The 23,554-nt window shown below is 38.1% G+C and overlaps 1 protein-coding gene and 1 long non-coding RNA gene across 2 annotated transcripts; both read right to left on the bottom strand.

Moving 5' to 3' along the window:
* Positions 1–482: 482 nt before the first annotated feature.
* LOC117290829 lies at positions 483–5,000 on the bottom strand. The gene is made up of 6 exons (XR_004519086.1): positions 4,744–5,000; positions 4,305–4,412; positions 3,328–3,426; positions 2,503–2,611; positions 1,715–1,828; positions 483–886 (listed from the first exon to the last, which is right to left on the bottom strand). It is a non-coding gene; the product is annotated as an uncharacterized LOC117290829 (long non-coding RNA).
* Positions 5,001–6,604: 1,604 nt separating this feature from the next.
* On the bottom strand, positions 6,605–20,834 carry LOC117289911 (proteoglycan 4-like). The gene is made up of 13 exons (XM_033771112.1): positions 20,314–20,834; positions 18,993–19,695; positions 17,360–17,395; positions 15,987–16,203; positions 15,232–15,350; positions 14,563–14,949; positions 13,880–14,025; positions 13,292–13,361; positions 12,361–12,369; positions 9,113–9,211; positions 8,420–8,626; positions 7,659–7,822; positions 6,605–7,037 (listed from the first exon to the last, which is right to left on the bottom strand). Exons 2-13 carry the CDS (start codon positions 19,578–19,580, stop codon positions 6,902–6,904), a joined length of 2,178 nt encoding a protein of 725 aa, XP_033627003.1. The 5' UTR covers positions 19,581–19,695; positions 20,314–20,834; the 3' UTR covers positions 6,605–6,901.
* Between the last annotated feature and the right edge of the window lie 2,720 nt (positions 20,835–23,554).

Genomic DNA, 23,554 nt, shown 5'->3' with positions numbered 1-23,554 from the left:
AAAACAGGTGCACCTTGCAAGCAATTTAATGTTAAGACAAATTTAATCATCCTGGTAGTATAAAGTAAGGCAAACTCACAGGTAAGAGACTAGTCCATCCCACTTTCTGGTATCGTAGGGGATATTGCCTCGCCCTTTTGGAGGGGACCAGCTACCTGAGAACCAGGGCAGTTCCCTACCTGAACCAATGTGGTCCATGGCTTAAACAAGAAACAACTACTGTTTGTCAACCATGCTCCCAGATGGAGCAGCCTGATGCACTTTTCAGGCAAATCGTGGCCTAGCGGTTAAGAGCATCTGTCATGATATCTGTGTCCTTAAGCAAGGCACTTAATCATGGTGCGTCATCCTTTGGATGGGACATAAAGCCGTTGGTCTTGTGTGTTGTGTAACACACGTAAAAGAGCCCAGTGCACTAATCAAAATGAGAAGGGGTTCGCCCCAGTGTTAGTTTGATTGGCAGTATATTGTGCCACAGCACAAAGTTAAAACCATTAAATGGTGCTATGTAAAAGGATAAGGTCTCATAATTCAAACGTAGTCCCACACACCTTGCGCCAGGGGTGTCACTGGGTGACATGAGCTATGCAAGATATGAGCTATGTAAAAAGACAGTATTATTATTATTACTATTATTATTTCAAAGCACATTTGGCCATCAGATCTTTAAAGTATTGCTTGCTTGCAAATGGTGCACATATAGTTTAGTGACAAAAACATTCATGTAGATAATATTTAAGATGTAAATGACATTAATAATTTTACTATCTTACAAATGAAATCCAACTGCTAGGTTGTTCATTCATTGTTCCTTGTAGACGTGTAGGATGCTTGAAGACAATGAGTGCTGGTCTCCGCAAAGCCTTTAAGATGTAGTTTTCTCATGCTGTAAAAGATTAAAGAGAAGCACATGAACATGTATGTAGAAGCACAGAAAAGGTAAAACAAAGGGAAATGTCAAATGGACCCCCCCCCCCCACCCCGCCCATCAACACATCAGTGTAAACTTTGTTTGTTTAATATCAAATTAGATTTGCTTGAATTAAAATATCCTTATTGAAATTAAGTGGTTTTAGTTGAGCAACATGTCACAATTCTATAAAATTCTCTTCGGCTTTTTGGCATATCATGTTACTTCAGCAACAATGTTCTATTTCTAGGTCTTCTTCGACAATGCAATACAACTTGACATAGCTTGAGAAGGAAGAAAATTTGGTTTGTAACATGCTTGCAAAACAGATACTCCGCCAACTTGAATGATAGTAATAATGAACAGTACCTGAGTCGGTACTTTATTCTAAATGAAATAAAAGTGCATCATTGAGTATAGTATTGTATAGTTTAATTATGACCTTATCCTTATAAATTCAGGTTTGCTTTCATTTTCCTAATCATTCCATCAAAGCATCAACACCATCCAACCAACATTTGAAAATTTATAACAGGTGGTTATGCTTTAAAAAAAAAAACACTTTAAGGATTTCCCCCTGTGATATGCATGTTTATAGCATAGTGTTTATTTACAAAACATGTTTTGAATTTTAGAGCTTTTTAACCAATCTGTATGGACAACCACTTATCTGGTACCAGTCCACAAAGGTTGTAACATATGATGAAAGAGTGCTGTCTGTAGCAGTGCTACAAAAACAGACAACTTTCTGATGTTATTGTAGAAGAAAAAAAAATATAACCCACAGGGGTTCACTTTGCTTACCTCCGCTGTAGGCCTAACCCATATCACGATGGTGGTGGCAAGTTATTGGCCTAGTGATAGGCATTTGCAAACATCAGGAATCTTGCGATAGGTAGTCATCTGAATATGGGACACCTTTAAAATGCAAACAAAAAATGAAATTTGTTTTACAAAAAGTCGAACAAACAAAATATTTGTTAATGTATTGTGTTCAATTTACGCTGTACATTCAAAGGTGTCTCAAATTTAGAGATAACATTATGGAATTATATTATAAGATACGTACTTGCAGTAGATAATAGTCAAAAAAGCATGTGTAAACGATTGAACAAAATCAATTATTCAATAAAGTTTATTGTCTGTTGTTTTATAAAACATTTGGGAGGAGGGTTCAATAAACATTTCCACAAAACATTTCCACAGTATTATAGTAATACATACAGGTAGGGTAGCTTGTTAGATGATTAATTTGTTATCATCGTAAAAGTTCTTTTAAAGTTTTGAGAATTATTTCAGACTGTTATCAAAATAAATGAAATGATCAATATGCTGAGAGGGCAGCTAAGTTTTTACTATCAATAAATCTTAAGAGACAAAATGGTTTGAATCCATCATGTTTGACTCCCGCCAGAGAGATTTCTTTCCAACTGTTCTCTTTTACGTTTTCCTCAGTGCGAACAGCATGTTATGGGGGTCACAAAGAGTGCATAATTTTGTTCTGATCATCTGACTTGAGCTGTAAAAACACCTACTTTTCCTGTGCACCCCCCCTCCCTAGATAAGCCCCTAAATGTATGCCTATAATTTACCTTCATAGTTATTAGCACATCTCGTCGGCCAGGTTGACGTCTTCGGCCAGGTTGACGTTCACTGCACAGACATTCTCTTTGTGGATTGGTAGATCTCAAGTCATGTTAACTGTGGACAAGCAAGATAAACAACTTAAAGTTATTTAAATAGGCATACATCATTATATCAAAGTAATTTCTATTAAATGGGAAAAGATCAGTTTGGCAGTGATTTAGGCATGTGCTGCAGTTGGTCCATTTCTCAATTCAAAACAGCTTAATCTAAGTGATTGTTTGAGGAAAATCTGGAAAAAGATTTGTACTGACATTGTTGATAAGACATTCAAACTTTGCCCGTGAGGCATAACTATGGAAAGTGCTGTTATTATTACCAATACTGAGTTCTTGTAATATAGCGCTTTTTAACGATCAATGAACGCTTGTTTTTTCCTGTGAAGTATGCGGAGCTATGTTTTTGAGTATGAGACCCATTCATTTAAAAGCGCTGTATGACAATTCACCGCCAAATCAAACCAGGCAGGGGCAAACCCCTTTTCTACCTAAATGATAAGTGTACTGGGCTCTCTAACTTGCATTATACAAAACAAAGAACCTATGGTTTACATCCAATCTGAATTATGAAAGCATTAATTGTTGCGTGGCTTAAGGACACGTGTCACGACAAGGACTCAAACCCACACTCTGCTGATCAGAAACACCAGCAAGCTGGCGTCCGGTGTTCTTATTCGTGCGGACATGACATGCCACTAAAACAAGTGATGAAAAAGATTATTTTAAAAAAAAATGATCGAAAAACTGTTTTTAATGTTCAGGATTTACCCTTACCTTTTACAAAGGAGAGAACCGTTCTCAGACTCATGTACATTGCCAGGTCATAGACATTTGATTGGCGAGCAGACCCCTTGGAAGATGACAATCCCCAGGCTGTATCGTATCGAAAAAGAATACAATAAAGCTTTGGTTAGCTTTAAAAATAATTACAAATTGGAAAACTTCAACATTGATTTAGGAAATTCTTTGGAAAAGTTTCTGTACGGTGCCACCACTTTTTCATTCGATATGAAATAATATATAGTATCTAATTTACGTTAATGAGATATCCCTTTTTGTAAAAATGAGTGAAAAAGTGGTGGCACTAGGAAACTTATCCAATTCTTTTCCCTTTCATTTCATCATTGAGCACGTACACTCAGATGGTTTGGGTTTTTGTTTTGTTTTTAAACTGTGACAAGAACAAACTGAAACTGATTTTGGTTAAAATATGACATGATCAAAATGGTTATCTCCAACTATCGTTATTATTTGTTAAAATGTTAGTGTTTTAAAGTTTCAGTGTGAGCTGGGTAAACCAAGTTATATGCTTTATCGCCTTTATAATTATGACCTTAATTAGTAAACCCTTTTAAAATCCTTCACATCAAACAAGTTATTGGCATTCATGCATGCTTGATCAGTTTTAAAATATACACTGTTGATTAATTGCCCATTTGCCAATGAAAACAGGCAGATCTTTGATTGAACGCGTCAAATTAAACTTCTCTTGAATGCGCAGAGAATTCCAAATGTCAAAACCACACAGGTTCTTTCGGAGCCAAACACTCCAACAACAGAGATTTTACACATGGTTGGTCGCAAGTTTATTACTATTTATTATTTTAATTGTTATCTTTTTGTTGAATAAATTTTCACTGTTCCTTAAAAAACTGATTTATTATTAGATTCTATTTAATTTGTCTTCAATTCCACTACCATCAAACTTATAAAATCTCTTGATGTTTCTCCAATCAAGGGTGAAAATGTACCTGTCGATGGGAGACGATATCCTCGAATCTTGATGCTGAGCTGCATTGGCTGACGATCATCATGACCTTTGTTGACGAAGAGGTAGGTTCCATTTGACAATGGTTGACCTACATTTTTAATTGTGAAATTAAGGGATGTGTTGATCGAAATACAGCAACAATAATTATACTAAAGCACTGATAATGATAAAGCCAAGCTGGTGCAGCTCGATCGAGTAAAATACTCTTGGTTTTTCCTTGGCGTTTTATCCTGACTTACGGACTTTGCCGAGTACCACGTAGAAGTAGAAGATGAAAGTGAAAGAAAAAAGAGAGTGGCGTGTGTGGGCTATTTTTATTTACATTTTATGCTGCGAAAACCCGACGTTTCTTCACAATATCAGTGTAAATAATACTCTTAAACATGGTCAATATGATCACAACCAAATGTGTAACTCACCTCCACACTTTTGTGGCAATTGTAGCCTTGGCAGTCAGTAAAAACTTGAATTTGTTGGTGAGTAAAACACAGAGACACTTTGACGTCGTCCATTTTGTCTTCCAATTGCGCGGCTAGGTGTGTCATGTGATGAAGAATGCGTTATCAAGATGAGGCCCTCTCTTGATCAACTTCATCATTACTTCCTGTACTTTAAGAAACTAATTTGCATAATATTACACAGATCTAGAGGTGTTGCCATTGGGCAAAGTCATCATTTTTGGACATACGGGGAAGTTTTATTGGGTTTTTATCTCAAGTTAGTGTCCACACCCTTCACACTAACAAAGTAAACAACTAATTATTGTTTTCTAAAGATCTGGCATAATGACAAAGACAGAGAATATTAAGTTGCACCAAAAATGTGATACAGCAGGACTTATGTCTTGAAGCAATTCAACCGACACATAAATAAGCAAAGCTTGTGTAAGCAACTGAGCACAAATAAGGCTAATGGGTATACTTTAATTCTATAATAATATTTAAAAATGTACCATGCTAACTAATACTTAAAGGCAGTGGACACTATTGGTAATTACTCAAAATAATTATTAGCATAAAACCTCAACTTGGTGACAAGTAATGGGGAGAGGTTGTTGGTATAAAACATTGTGAGAAACAGCTCCCTCTGAAGTGCCATAGTTTTCGAGAAAGAAGTAGTTTTCAACGAATTTGATTTCGAGACCTCAAGTTTAGAATTTGAGGTCTGTCTCGAAATCAACCATCTAAACGCACACAACTTCGTGTGACAAGGGTGTTTTCTTCCTTCATTATTATCTCGCAATTTTGATGACCGATTGAGCTCAAATTTTCACAGGTCAATTTTGTATGCATATGTTGAGATACACCAACTGTGAAGGCTATTCTTAGACAATTACCAATAGTGTCCACTGCCTTTAAAGGTGTGGATAATTGTTTTAGGGTACCACATAAATGGGGACTGCAATAGGGTCACTGTTAAGGTCTCTAAAAAAGAGAACAACAAATACTTTTAGCAATAATTTACATCAACAAAACATGGCCGGTTTTCTAAATAAATACAATATAAAAGGGAGACTTTTTACTTGAATTGACTCTAACATTTTATTCACAAAGCAAGTTCTCTAAGTTTGACAATAATCAAAGATAATAACAATCTGTGTGAACCTGTAATAAGTTAAATTTTGAAAGAACATGTGCAAAAAACTTACAGTTTATTTTTATTTATTTATTTATATTTGTTCAATTTAAATAGAATTTGATCCAAATATACAAAACAAGATTAAAAACTACAAGTTTTTGGGAGTAAAAACTGAGAAGAATTATGGGTAACAGCCATCGTAAACCAACTGCTCCTTTTTCAATTTGTTTGTATATTATTGAAAGACATTTTGGCATCTGAAAAGTTTTGTATGAGCCAACTTGCACATAAAGTAGATTAGATGGCATTTAGCAATTATTTTGCCATAAAGAATACAGTTATCTCCTCAGAAGCATATTAAAGGCATGGACACCATTGGTAATATTGTCAAAGACCAGTCTTCTCACTTTAGTGTATCTCAACATATGCATAAAACAACATCCTGTGAACATTTTTAACTCAATTATTTTTTGCCGAAGTTGCGAGAGAATAATGGAGGACAAAAACACCCTTGTCACACAAGTTGTGTGCTTTCAGATGCTTGAATTCGATACCTCAGCTGAGGTCTCGAATTCAATTCAAATATTTGGTGAGAAATAACTTCTTTCTCAAAAACCAAGTTTCTTCAGAGGGAGCCATTTCTCACAATGTTTTATACAATCAACAGCTCTATTGCTTGTTACCAAGTAAGTTTTTATGCCAAAAATTATTTTGAGTATCTAGTGTCCAGTGCCTTGAAAGGCTTTTTCAAACTCAATATCAACATCCGCCCTCCAAACATGTTCTTGTCAGCTAATACATGTATGCAGGAGGCCTATGACTGGTGATGATACATTCACAAAACCAATCAACGCATGGTCATATCAGCTAAACATGCAGGAGGCATTTTGAACAGCAAGTTCATGTTACGTTCGAGTATCAATCCACACATGTTTTTGTCAGGTACAACGACTGCAATTCATATACACGTCATGTTAATCAACACAGTATTTGTATCAGCTACAGCATGTACAGGAGGCGCTTGAGGGGTTCGTTGATTACACATCCATCAAATTTCCAATCCAGAGCCAGGAAATCAGCATCTTCCACCTTCTCCTTTTCAACCAGACCCTCTTTGTCAACAGTGTCTTCCGTTCTGTGATAAAAAAAATGAAAAAATCAGTGAACATAAACAAATGTTGATCTGAGTTCAATGCCACATGGAGCATTATAGTTTTTCTCTACCGAAATATACTTTTGTCATTATCAGTTTTTATAACTTCGACCTTAAAGTTAGACTGCTTTTAATAATGCAAGTAAAAGCAGAACAAATGGTTGCGAACAAGCTACATGTATACTACGTCATTATCAGTTTTTACAACTTCGACCTTAAAGTTGGACTGCTTTTAACTGCTATAAGTTGTTTGTTTTCTTGTAATGCTTTTCATTTTGCTGTTAAGCGCTTTGAGGAATGCCAATTCATATTGCGCTATATAAATACTGTTTTATTATTATTATTACGTGTAACCCTTGCAATTTAGTGGTGGAATACATGTTACTTGTAAATTGGGTGCCATTCAATAGTTTGCTATCTATTTACCGCCATGACTTTTACGGACAATTATTGGAAGCCTCACGGCAATATTCCCACAAACTTCTCTTAACTCCCATATTGGTAAATGTACAGGTATGCAGCTCAAGTCAAACTGTTAAAAAAAAAACATCTTTATAAGTCAATCCTTTAAAAGACTTTCCACAGAAACAAATCCTGACTTACACAAACTCTCGGTAGTGAAGCCTCTCCAGGAGTGAGCATATTGCACAGAAAAGCTTTGGTCCAAAGTGAGGGAACTTGTCTGCTTGAATCATTGTCAAAACATCTTGAACTTGTTCCAGTTGTACTGTGCCTACTAGTGCCTCCAAGACAGCTGCGTTAAACTCCTAGGAAAAGTGAGAAATGAGGATAGATTTAAATACAGCCTTTCAACCATGTCAAACGTCATTAATTCCCACAGAAATTCATAAATTGAAAGAACATATTTCTCCAAAGAAGCCATTTGCGAGTTAGATTAAAATCAAGCCTCGTGCACAAACCTTGCTCTGTCATCACTGAACATTCAGTGTTGTTTTGTTCTATTGTTAGAGGCAAGCTTTTTCTTAGTTACATAAGAGTTACACACATCTACACAATTCTACTGCTTGCCGCAACCTAGCTCTGCTCGTGAACCTGAACAGTCCACAAATGTGTACACAGGACATTTTAAATATTCTCAACAGATAATCAATGTTATCACTGTTAATTGTAAAATGAGTAATACTGTGCTTACAAGATGGATGTTGTGGGGTATTTTGTTGTAGGAACTGAACTTGCTGTGCATTTTAACATTGTGGGGTACAGGAAAGATGAAAGAAAAAGCAAAGACTGGGAAAGCCCACAATGTCACTCTGCTAAATATCTGTGTACTGAAACCTGCCCTAGACAGGACGGTACAAATAAATAAATGTGACGTATTGATGATCACCCTAAGATCAAATTACCTTCATATTGATTTTCATGTCATTATCTTTATCCACCTTGCTGAAGGATCTACGGTACATGGCCTGTCGACGTTTGCTGACGATGCAGTACTGTTGTAGGTACTCGGTTGGTGACATGTTCTCCAGTACAAACACATCCATTGGAATCTCAAAGCGGCAGGCACGGCGAGAGAGGGCCATACGACCGGTTTGCCAGGGTGGCCGCCTCTGCAAAGGTAAGGGTAAACACAAAGGTAAGCAATTACTTTCCTGCTCATGATTAGAGCGGGGTAGTATAAAAGTTGAGATACACCTACAATGCTCTGGGATAGTGAAGATAGTTAGTATTACAAGCAGTTCCTTTGGTCAACTTAGGACATGTCCCTGGAGCCCATCATCTACAGAAAAAAATACTTAACCACGTCTGACACAAGATTCTCAATATTAATAATGTTGACCTACTACACCTTGCACCATGGTAGATCATGGTCGCACAACGTTAGAAATCTGAACCCCAGTGTGACCATGCAAGTATGGAACGCGTAGTTTAGGTGACATAAACACTTTGCAATTTGGATACTAAAGTGGTAGACCATTGGCAGACTGTAACCGTGTGCAATGGCACTATAATGTACAATATTGGTCCTAATATGAGAAGAAAAACAATCGTTTCAAAAAAATAATCAATAATTAAGCAGCAATTGATCAACAAACCTTGAGTAGATATTCAGGGATATCAGCAAATGAATCACCGTCGGACGTCTTGGTGTCTCCACCTTTTCTTCTTAATTTCATCTCCATATCCAGGATATTCTAACAAAAGAAGAAACAGTCAAAGGTTAATACAATACATGTAGGTCAAAAGGTAACATCAGTAGGTCAGAGGACAACTGCTTAAAATCTACAAGAGATTTGTGCATCGGGAAGGTATGCAGCTGGGAGGAATGCAAACTTAAAACAAGTGATAAGTTGGGGTTGCAACCTTTGTTCTCGCAATTAATACTTGAGCTACTGTTTACTTTAAGTCCTAATCCCTTTAGCACCAGCAAAAAATCTCTTAAAGAGGTAGGCAATGTCTGAATTGGTGGCTACAGCTACGCCTACATTTCCTCATTATCATGCACTGACTTAGCCACACCCTTAGCAACAGTCGTAGCAGTAGCTGTAAAGGCCTCAAATTGGTCCTCATATACATTTCCCCAACAATCAGAAAGTCTGCTTGTCCTCAAAAGCTATCATAACACGCAAAATATATTTGCATGGTGCTCTGAAGAGGCTGTGCGATTTCCCAATGCAAAGTTTTAAATCCCAAAAAAGAATCAGTAAAAATTCTCCAATTTCCAAGACAAACAATTGGAGACTGTGAACCACTCAGTGAGAATTTAAACAAAACTTGTTGGTGAATCACCTGCCACGATTACTTCTCTCTTTTTGTGACATCAAAATGTTTTTGAGGTACGAGCAGATCCATTCTACATAAACTGTGTGAGGGATATAATTTTTGTGCAAATTTAGTGAACAGCTAACCCATTTCTCTTCATTGTTCCCTGTCATTGTTTGTTTTGAAACCATTTAGCAATCCCCACTTCAGGATCTTCTTGGTGATGACTTCATTTTAGACCCCTGTTCATTTCAGGGAATGGTTACCATTCACAACCCTTTCATACTTATTGCTGATTTTGATAGAGGTAGGTCACAAAGGTGGCTTCTAATGCCAATCATTTCTGTACATGATGCCTTCTGATTGCTACTGATTACCGTGTAATATAAAGCTACATGTATGGTATTGCTTTATTGCTTAAAGGTGAGGTAGATTATTAGTTTGTGAACAAGTGCAGTCATAACAATCATCATGGTTCAAACTGTAATTAAATAAAGCATTAACTAGCCACCAAAACAACCCAATGTGGGGTTTATCATGCATGTGGTTGATGGTTTGCAAACATCAAGCTTGTTTCAAAAACTTAAATCTGAAAGTGTTTTAGTTTGCTTGTGTTCTTTTACTAGGTGGTGTTCTGTATACAAATATAATTTTGATGATAATTTCAATCATGAAACTTTGCAGGTAAGTTAAATTGTTAATTACCATGTTTTTCCTGCCACCAATGGATGGGTGAAGTGTTATTGTTCAATGGTTGAAAAGTTAATAAAAACCTCATAGCATACTTAAAACATGTCCTTACACTTTTTCTTCAGTTGCAGAAATTTACTTTTGCTCGATTAAAAAAAAACTTTGAAGCTTGTTCTATGTGCCAACACTTTTTCTTAATAGATTTTATGCTTACATATTATTTAAGAAGTGTTTAATGAACTTTTCAGTCCAATTTAAAGAGACGCACCAATTAAAGATCTCTCTGTGAGCTTGGCAACAACTTGAACTTTGGGATATGCCAAAAAGGTGAGACTATTGTGACATATTACTGTTTACACAAACACTCATTTTAAACTGATTGTGTAGAAATGTGAAGATAACATTTAAATCACCTCATAGCAATAAGATAATTATGAACAGCACATTGTAAAACAATTTTGATTAAAAATGTGCTGTGCATTTTAAGGTGCACATTGTGAAATATTTCCTGAGATCACAAGGGGTTATTTGCTTTCCCCTCAACTATATCTGATAACTGATATTGTAAAATCAATACAAATACTCATCTATCAAGGTTATCTCCCAAATAACGCATGATAGTGTTGACAAGGAAATAAGCTGAGATTGTTTGTCAAATCCTGTTCACTATACCAAGTCAGAAGCTAATTCATACAACCTCAAGGAGACCTACAACCATAATGCTGATTAAGACGAAGGCAATAGCTAGACAATGAAAGGCAAACTTTGCATTAATACCAAAAGCATTATTTTGACAGCGCTTCAAATTTGTGTCCTCTGTTAGTATTATCTGGTATGTCCTTACAATATATGCCACACACAATAAGGTAGGGTACAGGATGCGTCCTGAAATAAATTGTGTTGTTGGGGGAAAATACAACTTGCAAAAGGAGGTTAGCATGTGCTCCATTATGTTAAGGCAACTCTGTTGTGGTTAGCGTGATTGAATTTGCTTGTACAAATTGAGCAACAAATGTTATCCAAGTTTGGAGGGAGGAATGCTGGGTCCATGGGGGTGCAGAGTCAATGGGGTTGGGAGGTACAATGGCATCATGGAGGGGTATACGAACTGCTCAATTGTTAATTTTTGTTGATTGTGAGGTGCATTGGGATGAGTATCCTGTGATGGTGGGGTGAAGGGTATAAAAATAGCATACAATATAACAATACCTAATATGCTGCCTGAGCTCTTTACACCTGTAAGACCAGGTCATACTGTACTTTCGGCAATCAAGGGTTGTCTCAAAATTAGAGGTTCTCAGCTTTTCACTCTTTTTATGTGTCCGTGATAAGTACACATTATGAACTGGTCTTTACCATTAGCTATAAGGATGTTAACCTTTGACCCTTTCAGGCATTTGGTAAGCGTAATGCAGTGGAGGTTAAACATTATGCGATAGCTGGGGTGCACATACATTTCATTTGAGTTAATAGACCCCTTTGCATATGGACGCCATCACTGAGTTCAAAGGAAAGAAATTTTCATGTGTATACGTAGCACACACAACTGTCAGCCAATGTTTGTTCTCCCTCTGACCTCAGTGAGGGCGTTGTTTATGCAAGGAGTCTTTTGCATGGCACACATGCAAGCTGCAGTTCTGAATAAAAAATGGCCACACTAACATTTGCCAGTCAGGTGACCAACCATTCAAAACCATTCAACAGAATGGGTTGTGTAAATGATGGAGTTAATGCACAGAACTTTTGTAGTGTACATACAATCACCACATATTGTTGGCTGGCATAACACATCCATAATTCAAAACCCAACAGGATGATAATGAATGGTCAGAAGGATGGTTAGTGGTGACTTGTGCATGAAGGAATTCAAACATGCTGCAATGATACATACTTTCATGGCCTGTACAGGAATCGTGACGAGGCAGACACATCATAAAACAAGGAGGAAAAAGTCACAAAGCAATGAAATAAACAGCAATGTCTTTCAAACCAGGAGATTTCCTGTTCAATCCTAAGTCTGAATGAAATATTGTTCAAAAATCAAAAAGCTAATCATCCAAACCATGTGCTTGCACCTGGGAATAACAATTCTATTTGCCTTACAACAGTGTATAAATGATTAGCACTGTATAATTTGAACTGTTTGCAGTTCTCATATCTCGTTCATAATTCCATTGATATGTTATCCCACTTCACACAACTGGCTCCAAATTGCAGAAACTAGAAAGCCAATTGGAAATGCACTGAGCTAGTTTTGTTCTGGATCATTTACGTACACAAAAACATGTAACTTATTGACTTGCTTTTCACATGTGTTTTGCTAACCACTGAATGACAAAACTTAGGGCTGTTACCTTGAAAAGAAAAGGTCTACACAAGATTATAAATAATCAACACAGGAAGTTCAAACGATTGAGAGCTTCACAAAGCAAAATCAGTCACACAGCATCACTTTAAAAACACATCAAGATTTTTGAAAAGACTGCAAAAGTTATGGAAAGAAAGCTTTGCTTCACATTTCTTGACAAACTATGCAATGATGAAACCATAAAGAGATTCGTTTTAATTTACATGACTGCCGTTGCTCTGGCTCGTCAGAAAAAAATGGAATGTCAAGAGAAACAAGTCAGAATTAAATTAAAGTGAAAACAGCATTGCATAAGAAGTAATATACCAAACCGATGACTTTATCTCAGATATCTATTTTGAAATACATTTTCTGTGTGTATTACATGTAATTCAAACTTTTTGTCCAGACTTTTATTTCAGGCTTTAATTGTTTGGAGCAACCTGGAAGAGAGTTTTATAAGCAAGCTACTTACACCCGAGTCCATAGAGAACAAGTCAACTTTGAACTTCGGAGCTGGTCCGAGTTTCTTCTTATCAGGCTTTCTGTAAAAGAATAATGAATGTGTTGTTTTCAATGTAGATTGCATTGTCAATTGGCTTGTCATATAGTTTTGTTTTAAAAGTACTCTGATTGTGCTTGAAAGATTGCAAACTTTAAGTCTCCAGGGGTGGATTTCACAAGGAGTTAGGACTAGTCTTATCTCGAGTTAGGACCAGTTACTCGTCCTAACTTAGGACTATCCATGCATTTTGTATATCTCCTAGGACTGGTCCAAAATTAGGACCAGTCCTAACTCTTTGTGAAATCGACTCCTGAAATGATGGCGAGATTTTTACAAACCAGTTTTATGACACTATTGTACATGTGTATTTATTTTCAAACAAATCGGAGACATTGGAGACACTAGGTTTGAACTTGCCAGGTTAATCTATTCTTCACTGAAACTATAAGCTTGTTCAGAGCTACATAAAGAATCGAAATTCTCCCATTGCTATGGATTAAATGGTTGCTAATAAAATCTACTGTAAAACTGCTAAAAGATTTCACTGCATTTTCATACCTTGTTTCCACAGGCTGTTTCTCCTCTTTGCTCTTATCATTCTCTTGAGGCTCCTCTTCAATCTCCTCCACTGCTACCTCAACCTCTTCAGGTTTCTCCTCCTCCACCGGGGTTACCTCAGGAGTGGGGACTACTTGAGGCTCGAGCTACAAAAAAGTTGTGTTGCAACCATTACAAATGTTTGTGGCACTTTGTGGCTGCAGCTAATGCTGATGAGGGGCAGCCTCTGTTTTTAAGTACAGCCGCAGCCACTAACTCAGGAACGGCAAGACCTTGATGAACACATGGCTTGGTAAGTAGAATTCAATGTGTCGGTTGAGTGCAATTATAATGGACAAAGTGGTAGCATAATGCATAACAATGCAGTTTGGATTTTTAGTTTTCTGTCTGACTTGCTCGCTATTAAAAAGTTTGTTTTTATTTAACAAGATAAAAAGTGTAATCAACTCATGTTTTTCGTTCCACAGAATTGTTAAATTTAAACTTATGTTGTTTGGTATGGAATTTGATAGTCTATTAGGCAGCTGCCACACTGTTTTTTTGACCTTTCAGCACGCAAATGATATGGACACATGAAAATGCAACTACACACAGGTCTACGGTGATTGGCAACACAGTGCAGAAGTAGAACCAAGGGCGACTTCAGGGAATCAGCCAGGGAAGCACTAACTTTAAATACTAACCTTAGGTTCAGGCTCTTTGGGTACCTCTGTCTTCTTCACCAGACACGACTTGGGTGTGGGCTGAGGAACAGTCTTGGGTTTGGCAGGAGGGAGAATGGGCGTCTCCAGAATCCTAACCTCCTTCTTTGGCTTGGGTTCTGGGGGTGGAGTGGGCTCCCTTGGTGGTGGTGTAGGATCCCTTGGGGGTGGAGTGGGTACCCGTGGAGGTGGGGTGGGTTCCCGTGGAGGTGGGGTTGGTTCTCTTGGGGGTGGAGTGGGTTCTCGAGGGGGTGGTGTTGGTTCACGAGGGGGAGGAGTTGGTTCCCTTGGGGGTGGGCTAGGCTGCTCAGGAGTCTCATCAACAATAGGGACGGGGCTGCTTCTCCCAGATATTGCAGGGGAGGGGGTCTGTAAACAGTAAATGATTTATGGAGGTTAAATTATCAGTATACGTAACTGCACTTAAAATTAATCAAAAGGTTCGCAAGACCTCACATAGCATCAAAGTTGCAAAATTATTTATGCTGATTACTAAAAGTTCAAACTAGAAAGCTTTGAAGTTTCATTTCTATTAGTATAGTTTTTAAACAGATATTCCATTGTAATGAGTTTTATAATTGAAGGAAAGCAAAGTTTAGAATTGAGAATTGAGAAAATTTGTATAAAATGCCGAAGTTAACAGGTACTTACTGGAGCTTTAGGTTCAGTCCACGCCTCTTGAATTTCATCAGTGGACGGTTCTTCAGATTGAATTGATTCTGGTACCAGAAGATGGTCGGTGGGTGACGGAATATGGATTGATACATCATCTGAGAAGAAAATACACAGCAAAAAGAAAGACTCAAATCCTGTTGGGTAAGTAATTGGGTAAGTGGAAACATCGTGAAAGTTTATTTCTCTTATTTCAAAATAGTATCCTGTACCAAGTGACTTCGCTCAACCATTTAGCGTACAATGTACGTTAGCTAAACCTCATCAGCTGTGCCTAAGCAGCAAACAGTAACAGAGTCAGTCATCCTCCTATAAAAATCACAGCATGCTGTTACAGTAAACTACCAGGTCTGGAATGGCTACAAGTCACAGAAAGAGTTTTATTTCACGTCTGATTCTGCAAAGTCACTGGAATGTGAGTATTGTTTTGTCTTGTTGTTACATTATTAAATGTTATTTATTTAATTTATTTTTTACTAAGTATTGTTATAAAAGCCTTGCATAGTGTGGATAAATAGGAAGAACCTATATAGTAAACTTGCGGGTACAACCAATGTGTAAATCACTTTTGTAAGAGTGTTGGCTGAGAAGAGCCGGTGTGGTCTAGACGTTTCAAACATTATACTCTGCTTGAATGAAGAATTTCTTTTACTGTTGGCATGTTTGCTGGGATGTTTGTTTGAGGGTTGGGGCGTTTGGAATTTATTTTGATTTACCACAACACGCCTACTCACCAAACTCCTCCTCCTCCTCATTCCCAACAAACGGCACCATCTCTTCCTCCTCAACATCTCCATGTGAAGACTCCACAGGGGTAGGTGACCGGGGCTTGATGGGCTCGTCCTCAAAGGCTATTCGCCTTCTTGGAGGTGGGGAAGGGGAACCGTCCTTCACACCAAGCTCTACCCTCTTCACAAAGTTGGTGTAGTGAGGTACTTGACCACGTCTTATCTGTATTTAAAAAAATGTTGGCAAATTCATTTAGACATCCTTACTTTGTTAGAAATCAGACTATTAAATACCATCAATATGTAGTAGCTTTTGTAGTACATGAAGCTTTTTGAAGCACACAGGATGTAAAGTACAGGATTTCTCTACAAATCACAAGCTCTGAATATTTAATTTTTTCAGCTTGCTGTGTATATTGGGTTTTTCTAAGAAAACCCGCGGGCTCTGCATTATACATAATATGTACAAGGAGTTCAAATGAATATTCTTTATCCCGGATGCAAATTAACATCTATTTAGTTAAAAAAAACATCAAAAAACATTAAATCAGAATACTTGAAAAACTTCCAATAACCAATCATGATATGGTCCAATATAAAGCTTTGAAAGACTAGTAGCAAGTTTATTTCTTTCGCTTTTCCCAGTGTCTGTAAGTGATTCTACTTGAAAAACAGTTTACACACTCTTCAATGGTTACCGTGGCTACAAGATGCTATTTGATAGGCACTACACTTGATCTAATCCACAATGGTCCTTGAAAACTGCAGAATTAGGCATTGAGTGTGTATGAAGCAGGTTATACATTACCCTGTGGGAGTCGAGCAAACTTCCGGAGTCCAAAGTCTTATGCAACACAGAGGGAAGCTTTACTACAAACACTGTATTTAATCTTATTGTTGTGGTGCTTGGACGCGTTGATAATGTGATGATGTGATCAAATAATCAGACTACTGAGGATGCCAGAAACCTAGCACTGTCATCCATGGTATCGGGAAATTCAGAAGAAATACTTTGCATTACACTTTGGTTTCACCCCTCTGCAAGAATGCTGATATTAGCACTGTATACAATACAATGTACCCTTACATACTATTAAGTTTTGTTATACAGATTTCTGAAGTCCAAAATCTCAATTGTTTTATGTCCTCTAATAACAAGATTCCTGTTATAATTTGGCCAGTCCTAGCAATCTGGTACCTCGGGTAATTTAGCCAGGAGTGTTATACAATCAATTTCTTTTCTTTATTGTTAGGATGGAGGAAGCTGCTCTACATGTAGTTCTTACAAACCTCTCTTAGGATATTGAAAAGCTTTCCTGACTACGTACCATATCTACAAGAACACGACCCAGCAATAAAACAAAGGTTAAACAACTTACATTATTTTTTCTTGGTAACTGTAGAAACTCCCGCCTCTGGAAATTAAAGGAAAAAACAACGGTTTTAAATTTCAAAGGTTGACAGAAAGTTGAAAGTTGAGACTGTGGGAATGTAGGTTAATTTATCGTTGACAGTTGGAAAGCAAGAGAAAAAGTAATCAAATGATATACTGAAAGGTAAGTTAAGGGCACAGTATCAAGGCTCAAAAGCATGTATTTCACATTGAGCGTCATGAAGTTATCTTGTCAGATAGCCTATGAAGGCAGTTTCGCTGCGCTCGCCCACAGCAGGCGCTTAACACACACAACAGCGTGGCCCTTCTACTCGCCGGGGCGTACCACCCGGGAGTCGGTCCTTGCTCTCTGCCCCAATGGCCAGATATGGGCTATTGCTCAGGGCCATCCATTTTCATTTGGCATCAATCCTCCAATATTATCTTATGTTTTGAAAATGTGTGCTCTTTAGAACAAAGCTTCAAACAGGCCGATGGAGCCTAAGGCCAAGCTTGAAAAGGGCCACAAAAAAAGTATCTTTTCCCCTCATTTTGTTGTAAGCATCTTGCAGGATTACAAACCATCCCATTCAAGTGAATGGAAATAAAACATTGTCCAATTTTGAGGAATGTTTTTTTTCAACAAATTTCATTCAACATACTAGACAACGTACTAGACATAAGAAACTATACATCTAACCATAATAATAACAAACTTGATAAAACCCTTGATTGATGTTCGCAAAGTCTCTACCGAGAAGAAAACTTGACAGACAACTAACAACATTCCTTGTGGGCGGGGGCGGGGGGGGGGGGGGGGGGGGCAGCCTGTGTTTTTTCAAAGCACCCAGACAGTGTCAACACTCAGAATTTTGTTAATTGAAATAAAAGCTGTTATTAAACTCTACAGTTTGTAATATGACCACAGAGTCTGAACCAGAGACTCATGTTATGGGAAAGTCTAACAAGGGTTGGGTTTTTTGTTTGTTTGTTTTGTATGGTCTACCCATGAGGTAGGAACACGACACCTGGCCGACAAAACAAGTACATCAAAACACTCATTGGCAGTGATCCTGAAAACAACACTTGAAACCGCCAAATCAAAGTGGGGGATTTCGGAACAACTCGAGTGTAAAAACAAACACTTTTAAAATATTCAATGAAAAACATTAAACAAAGTCGATGATGCAGTCTTTTGCTTTTCAAACACTGACAGTTAGGATATAAAGATATTACTAACTGGCACTTAAGCTGAACTTGTGGAAAGACAATAAATTGTACTCATTTTTACAAATTGTCATGATTGTGTGTCATGATTAGTGTGTGCACTGGGCAGGGCCCGGAATAAGCACTGGACCACTGGCTGGTGTCAAGTTGCTTTAGCCTCATGATGATTCCCCAAACTACAGATGCATTTTTAACATAGCCCAGCAATCATCCTCCAAAAAAAAATAGGTAAAGAAGTATGATGAAAAGGAAGAAAGGTAGGTTTTATACTAGACCTATTTGTGGTTCAGTAGGACCTCTACATTATAAGACAGATCTAGCGCAAATTTTCATGAAACTTGCATCATAATGGCAAAATGAGGCACCATCTTGAAAAATCCAGACTAAACCCCTAATTTTAGCAGCACCCATACCGTGGCTGGTGCTGTTCTTGGTCTTGTGCTGTACACGTATCTATCATAATGTGTAGGTAGTTGGGCTGCAACCAGACCAGTTGAAGAGGTAGGCCTGTTAGAGCTACTTGACTTTGGCCGGCACTCCACCGGACAAAATGCACACTTCTTGTCTCTGTCATCCACAAACAATCTTATCATCTTCTCTTCATGATGCTCTCGCTCCACCATGCTGATGCTGCGGTTCTGCGCAAGCGATGGCTTATGTGTCACAAATGCACTGCGAGGGCGTCGTTGTCGCGAAGGAGCCCGCTCCGCAATCTGATCTGTAAAAGTTGTTTTATGATGGTAAGACTGGGCACTATTTGGTCTCGCTGGTGAAGAGGTGTATGCAGGCCAGTTGCTTCCGCACCGAGGGATAAATCTTGCGTGAGTTGCACTCTTAACCCGACGTCGTTGTTGACCTTGGGGAGTTGTTGATCGGAGGACATCTGTAGTAGTGTCTATCCTGTATTTGCTCATCTCATCTTTGATCTGTCGTTGGCAGAAGTCTTCCTGCTTGAAGTTCTTGTAGCCAACGGCTAACCACGGCAGTGTGGGATCCAGCATGATTGCACTTGGTAAAAATTCACCCTCTTTGGTGGTTGAGAAAGTCAGCAGAATGTGTCTCAAGTCTGGCAGATTTCTTGATAGTTCAAAAGAGGCGTATTTTACAGGAAAATATCTGAAAGAAAAGAAATAGATAAAATTGTTTAGGCCTACACATTTAGCTTTAATTTCCTTTGTAGAGTAACTTGGACTCCCTGCAAAATGAATGAGCTAAGATTACAAAAAGAAAGACTTGCTTGACTTATTTGACCAAATCCCACTAGAAACTCCATGGCATTCCCATTCGATCTTGGGGTTTCTTATTTTGAAACTTCACAAGTATTGTTATACAAATGTATAGGTACCTTGACTCAAGTTAGAATAAGTTGAATGAAGACTTTTTCACTTGATTAAACCCTATCTATTATGATACATGTAATGTTACTGCCTCAGTTACATTAGTCTAGTTACATGTAGTCATGTTTATAGTATTGTAATTCACATAATTTTACAACACAAAAAGTGTATTCGTCAACAAAAGATCGAAGTTTTTATATTCATTTATAGTTATTGATAGTATAGGCCCTATAAAAAAGCTACTTCCTGAGTGATATGCTTGTCATGGCAAATAATAATGACACACTTCAATATAAAACCAGTTTATATATCTATTAATCTTGTGTCATCGATCGCACTCGCAGTACCATTGCACAAAAACAGTTACGAAACGTTGGAAATAAAACGCAATACTTACTTTTTTAGAAAGCTAGGTTGTACAACCGGAATCTACAAGTTTAACTCTCGTTGATATGCCTTTGCTGATGTTTGTCATTATTGTGATTTGCTGTTGAGGTCGGTTGGTTGATGATCGGTTGTCGTTGAAGAAGCAGGCCGTGGGACGTTGACCAGTGCAGTGGGTGCCTAGGCAGAGCGCGGACACCGCGTCGATCAGGTTGTTGTATCACTCTCTGTCCCGGCCCAGTGAAAACAATTATTGAGGACCCCCTGATAGCAGCTTTTAACCATCATTTTCCAGTTCAGAGTTGAGTCATTTAGTCGATGAACAGTACCACCATTGTTCTAATCTTACTAAAATAGAACTAGACTACACTTGTCCCTTGTTGCCTTGTTTAGAACATAAACATCCCCTCGTAATGTGTTATGTGTGCCATTCGAACTATTCTTTACACGTTGTGTTATTTGATCAGTGCACGGATCCGTGATCACTGTGTCAATATTGAATTACCGCATAGAGACGACTAGGTGTGCGCTGTCTAATCAGTCAGTGGTGGTCAGTACAGCGCCACCTATCGGTTTATTGTTACCAGTTGTTTACTGTCACCATGGACACAGGAGGCTTAACTTTGTCAGTGTGGTGGATTGGAAACTTTATGATCCACTTCGTGTTGGGAATCGTGGTGTACAGTAAGATGATAGCGCATCATTAAATAAATTAGGATATTTTCAACTGTTTGCCAACATTAATAATTATTAGGAAAAACTACTGCTTGCCAAGCCGCTGAGTATGAGGCCTAGGGCCTTTGCGGACACACCTTCGCACGGACACAAGATGTGTTTCCTTCCTCCGCATGGCCCGATCCAGCCTCGGGTAGATTTCATGATTTGGTTAGGAGGTTGCATAATATGAAAGGATCTGTTATATTAATGGTATCATGGTATTGACACTCAACATCTAGCGCTGCTAATTAATTAAGAGTTTAAACGATGAGAATCAACGAAAAAGGTGTAGGGCGTTACGGTGATTTTGCACGCTCCGATGTTGGTGCCGTCTGAAGAAGGGGAGCACTCAACGTACTGAGAGGACTACAGTTAATTTGCGAAATGCATACGATAATAGGGCCTACCTTTTATTAATAACTACAAAATAATAATTTTTTTAACAAGGACTTCGTTGATAGAAGTTAAGAATCACCAAAAAAATGCGAAAGAGCAAGGTCTGGAAGCTTCAATGCTGCCATTTAAAAGATTGAAGCATCGTAAAAATAAACTGAATAACAATTCCATATTGTTTACGGTTTTCAATTAATTGTTTCTTTTCATATTGTTACAACTTTTAGAAGCCACAAAACTCAATGAAAGCTTTGTCTTTATTCAATTCAAAAGCATCACAAAGAATTGTTCAGAATTATTCTCATCAAAACAGTGAAAGAGAAATAGCTACCAAAATGACCCAGGGCATGCAGAAGGTTATATCGATCAAAAAACCCTCACTCAACTGTGATATTATTGTCAACTTATCTTTGAAGGCACAGTATTATAAAGTTTAATTAACACCCCCCCCCCCCCCCGAGTCCGCGATACTTTTATTAATTGCCTTCGATTGAACTATTCTGAACATTGTTTAAACAATAATGATGTAGAGCCCTACAGGCATTGGGTTGACAAATCAGCGTTGATTGTTTTCCACCTACGCTGCATGCCCTTGAGCCTGGTTAAAAAACAACTTATTTTTAGAGACAATAACACGAAATTCCAGATAGTGAAACCATAACCCCCTGCTTGCTTGAACATCAAATTAACATTTTGAAAAACTATTCATTGCATGTTTTCTGGAAAGATCGGAGGACAAAGTAATTGGACAGGTGTTATGCAAGTGCAATTAGTTTGCGATGTATGTTCACACACATCATCAAAAGAATTCAAAATCTTTGAAGTCGTACAATTTGAACAGTAATTGAAATCTCTTCGGTTTTTCTGTTAAAATAATATAGAAAATTCGAGCGGCTTTCCTCTTGTTCATTACTATTTTAAAATGAATGTTTAAAAAGTAGGGCTATGTAAACTTTTGGAAACCCTTTCCTTGGACCTATACTAAATCTGGTGAAAAAGTTAAGACCAAACGAGACAAAAAAAACAAACAAACAAACAGATAAACGAACGAACAAACTATTGATATTGATCCATATAAAACACAAACTATAATCATACTTACAGCTGATTTAGGTTTTATGTAAGTGTACCATCCGCAAGTGTCGAATCTCACTTGGACGTTGTCGAAGAGCGTGAATGTATCGGCAACATCTAGCGGGCGTTTTTGAGCAGCAGCACCGGGCCAGCCGTGCCTGGACACAACCACCCCAACTACGTTACTCTTGGTGTCCCGAGGAAGTCTATATTTCACCCTAGCGACTGGCAGTCGGAGGGTAGACCTTGTGGAGATTGTACGCCCCTCTGGGTCACGTCGGCGGGCGGAGTAGGGCGTGGTCCAGGGCCTGATGTGACGCCATGGAGTGACGAATCGCATGGTGTCGACATTGTACATGTACTCCCCCACTCGACGAGGTGGGTAGAGAGATACAGCGGCCATGGCTATAGATTGATGCTCAAATATTTTTCAATCAATACAAATATTTAGTCTCACTCACAAGATCTCCATTGTTCCTTACAACTAAGAAGTGAAAGGTGAAACAGTGCCCACCACTCTGTGTCTATTTTATAGTATTGGTATTCATGAGAATCACTGATTTTCTTTTCTGTTAATAATTTATCTAGTCACTGCGTGAGAGAGATTATGCCAAAAGTTAAAGTTGTTTGCGTTGTGATATTTCCAGAAGGATTAGCGTTTGCTCTGGAGCAACTGTCATCAGCATCGAATCAGCAAAACAGGCTAAACTTATGAATCCACATGATTATTATCTGAGATCACGTCCTAAGCTGGGTCATCAACAAGAAGTCTTCTTCAGATTCAGACAGCATTCATTAGCCCCTCCTGGTTTGGATAACGCTTGATTAACACTGATCTTGTTTCTTGCAAGGCACGCGTATACATCCAAGTTCAACTGCAACTTCCTCCATGGTTAGAGGGTTAGAGGGAGGTCGTTTCTCAGAGTGATAGAGTCAGTTATCTTTACTCTCAAGCAAATAAACCATAGGGTGTACTTCGATCACAAATCCACCAGGTGTAACTGAGTATTCTACGAAATCCTGCATGAAGATGAACTGATCAAAACGTCGAGAAGTTTCTCAGGAGAAAC

Source organism: Asterias rubens, chromosome 5 (assembly GCF_902459465.1).
Source record: "Asterias rubens chromosome 5, eAstRub1.3, whole genome shotgun sequence".
Taxonomy (NCBI): domain Eukaryota; kingdom Metazoa; phylum Echinodermata; class Asteroidea; order Forcipulatida; family Asteriidae; genus Asterias; species Asterias rubens.
This window is presented reverse-complemented; position numbering and strand designations above follow the sequence as displayed.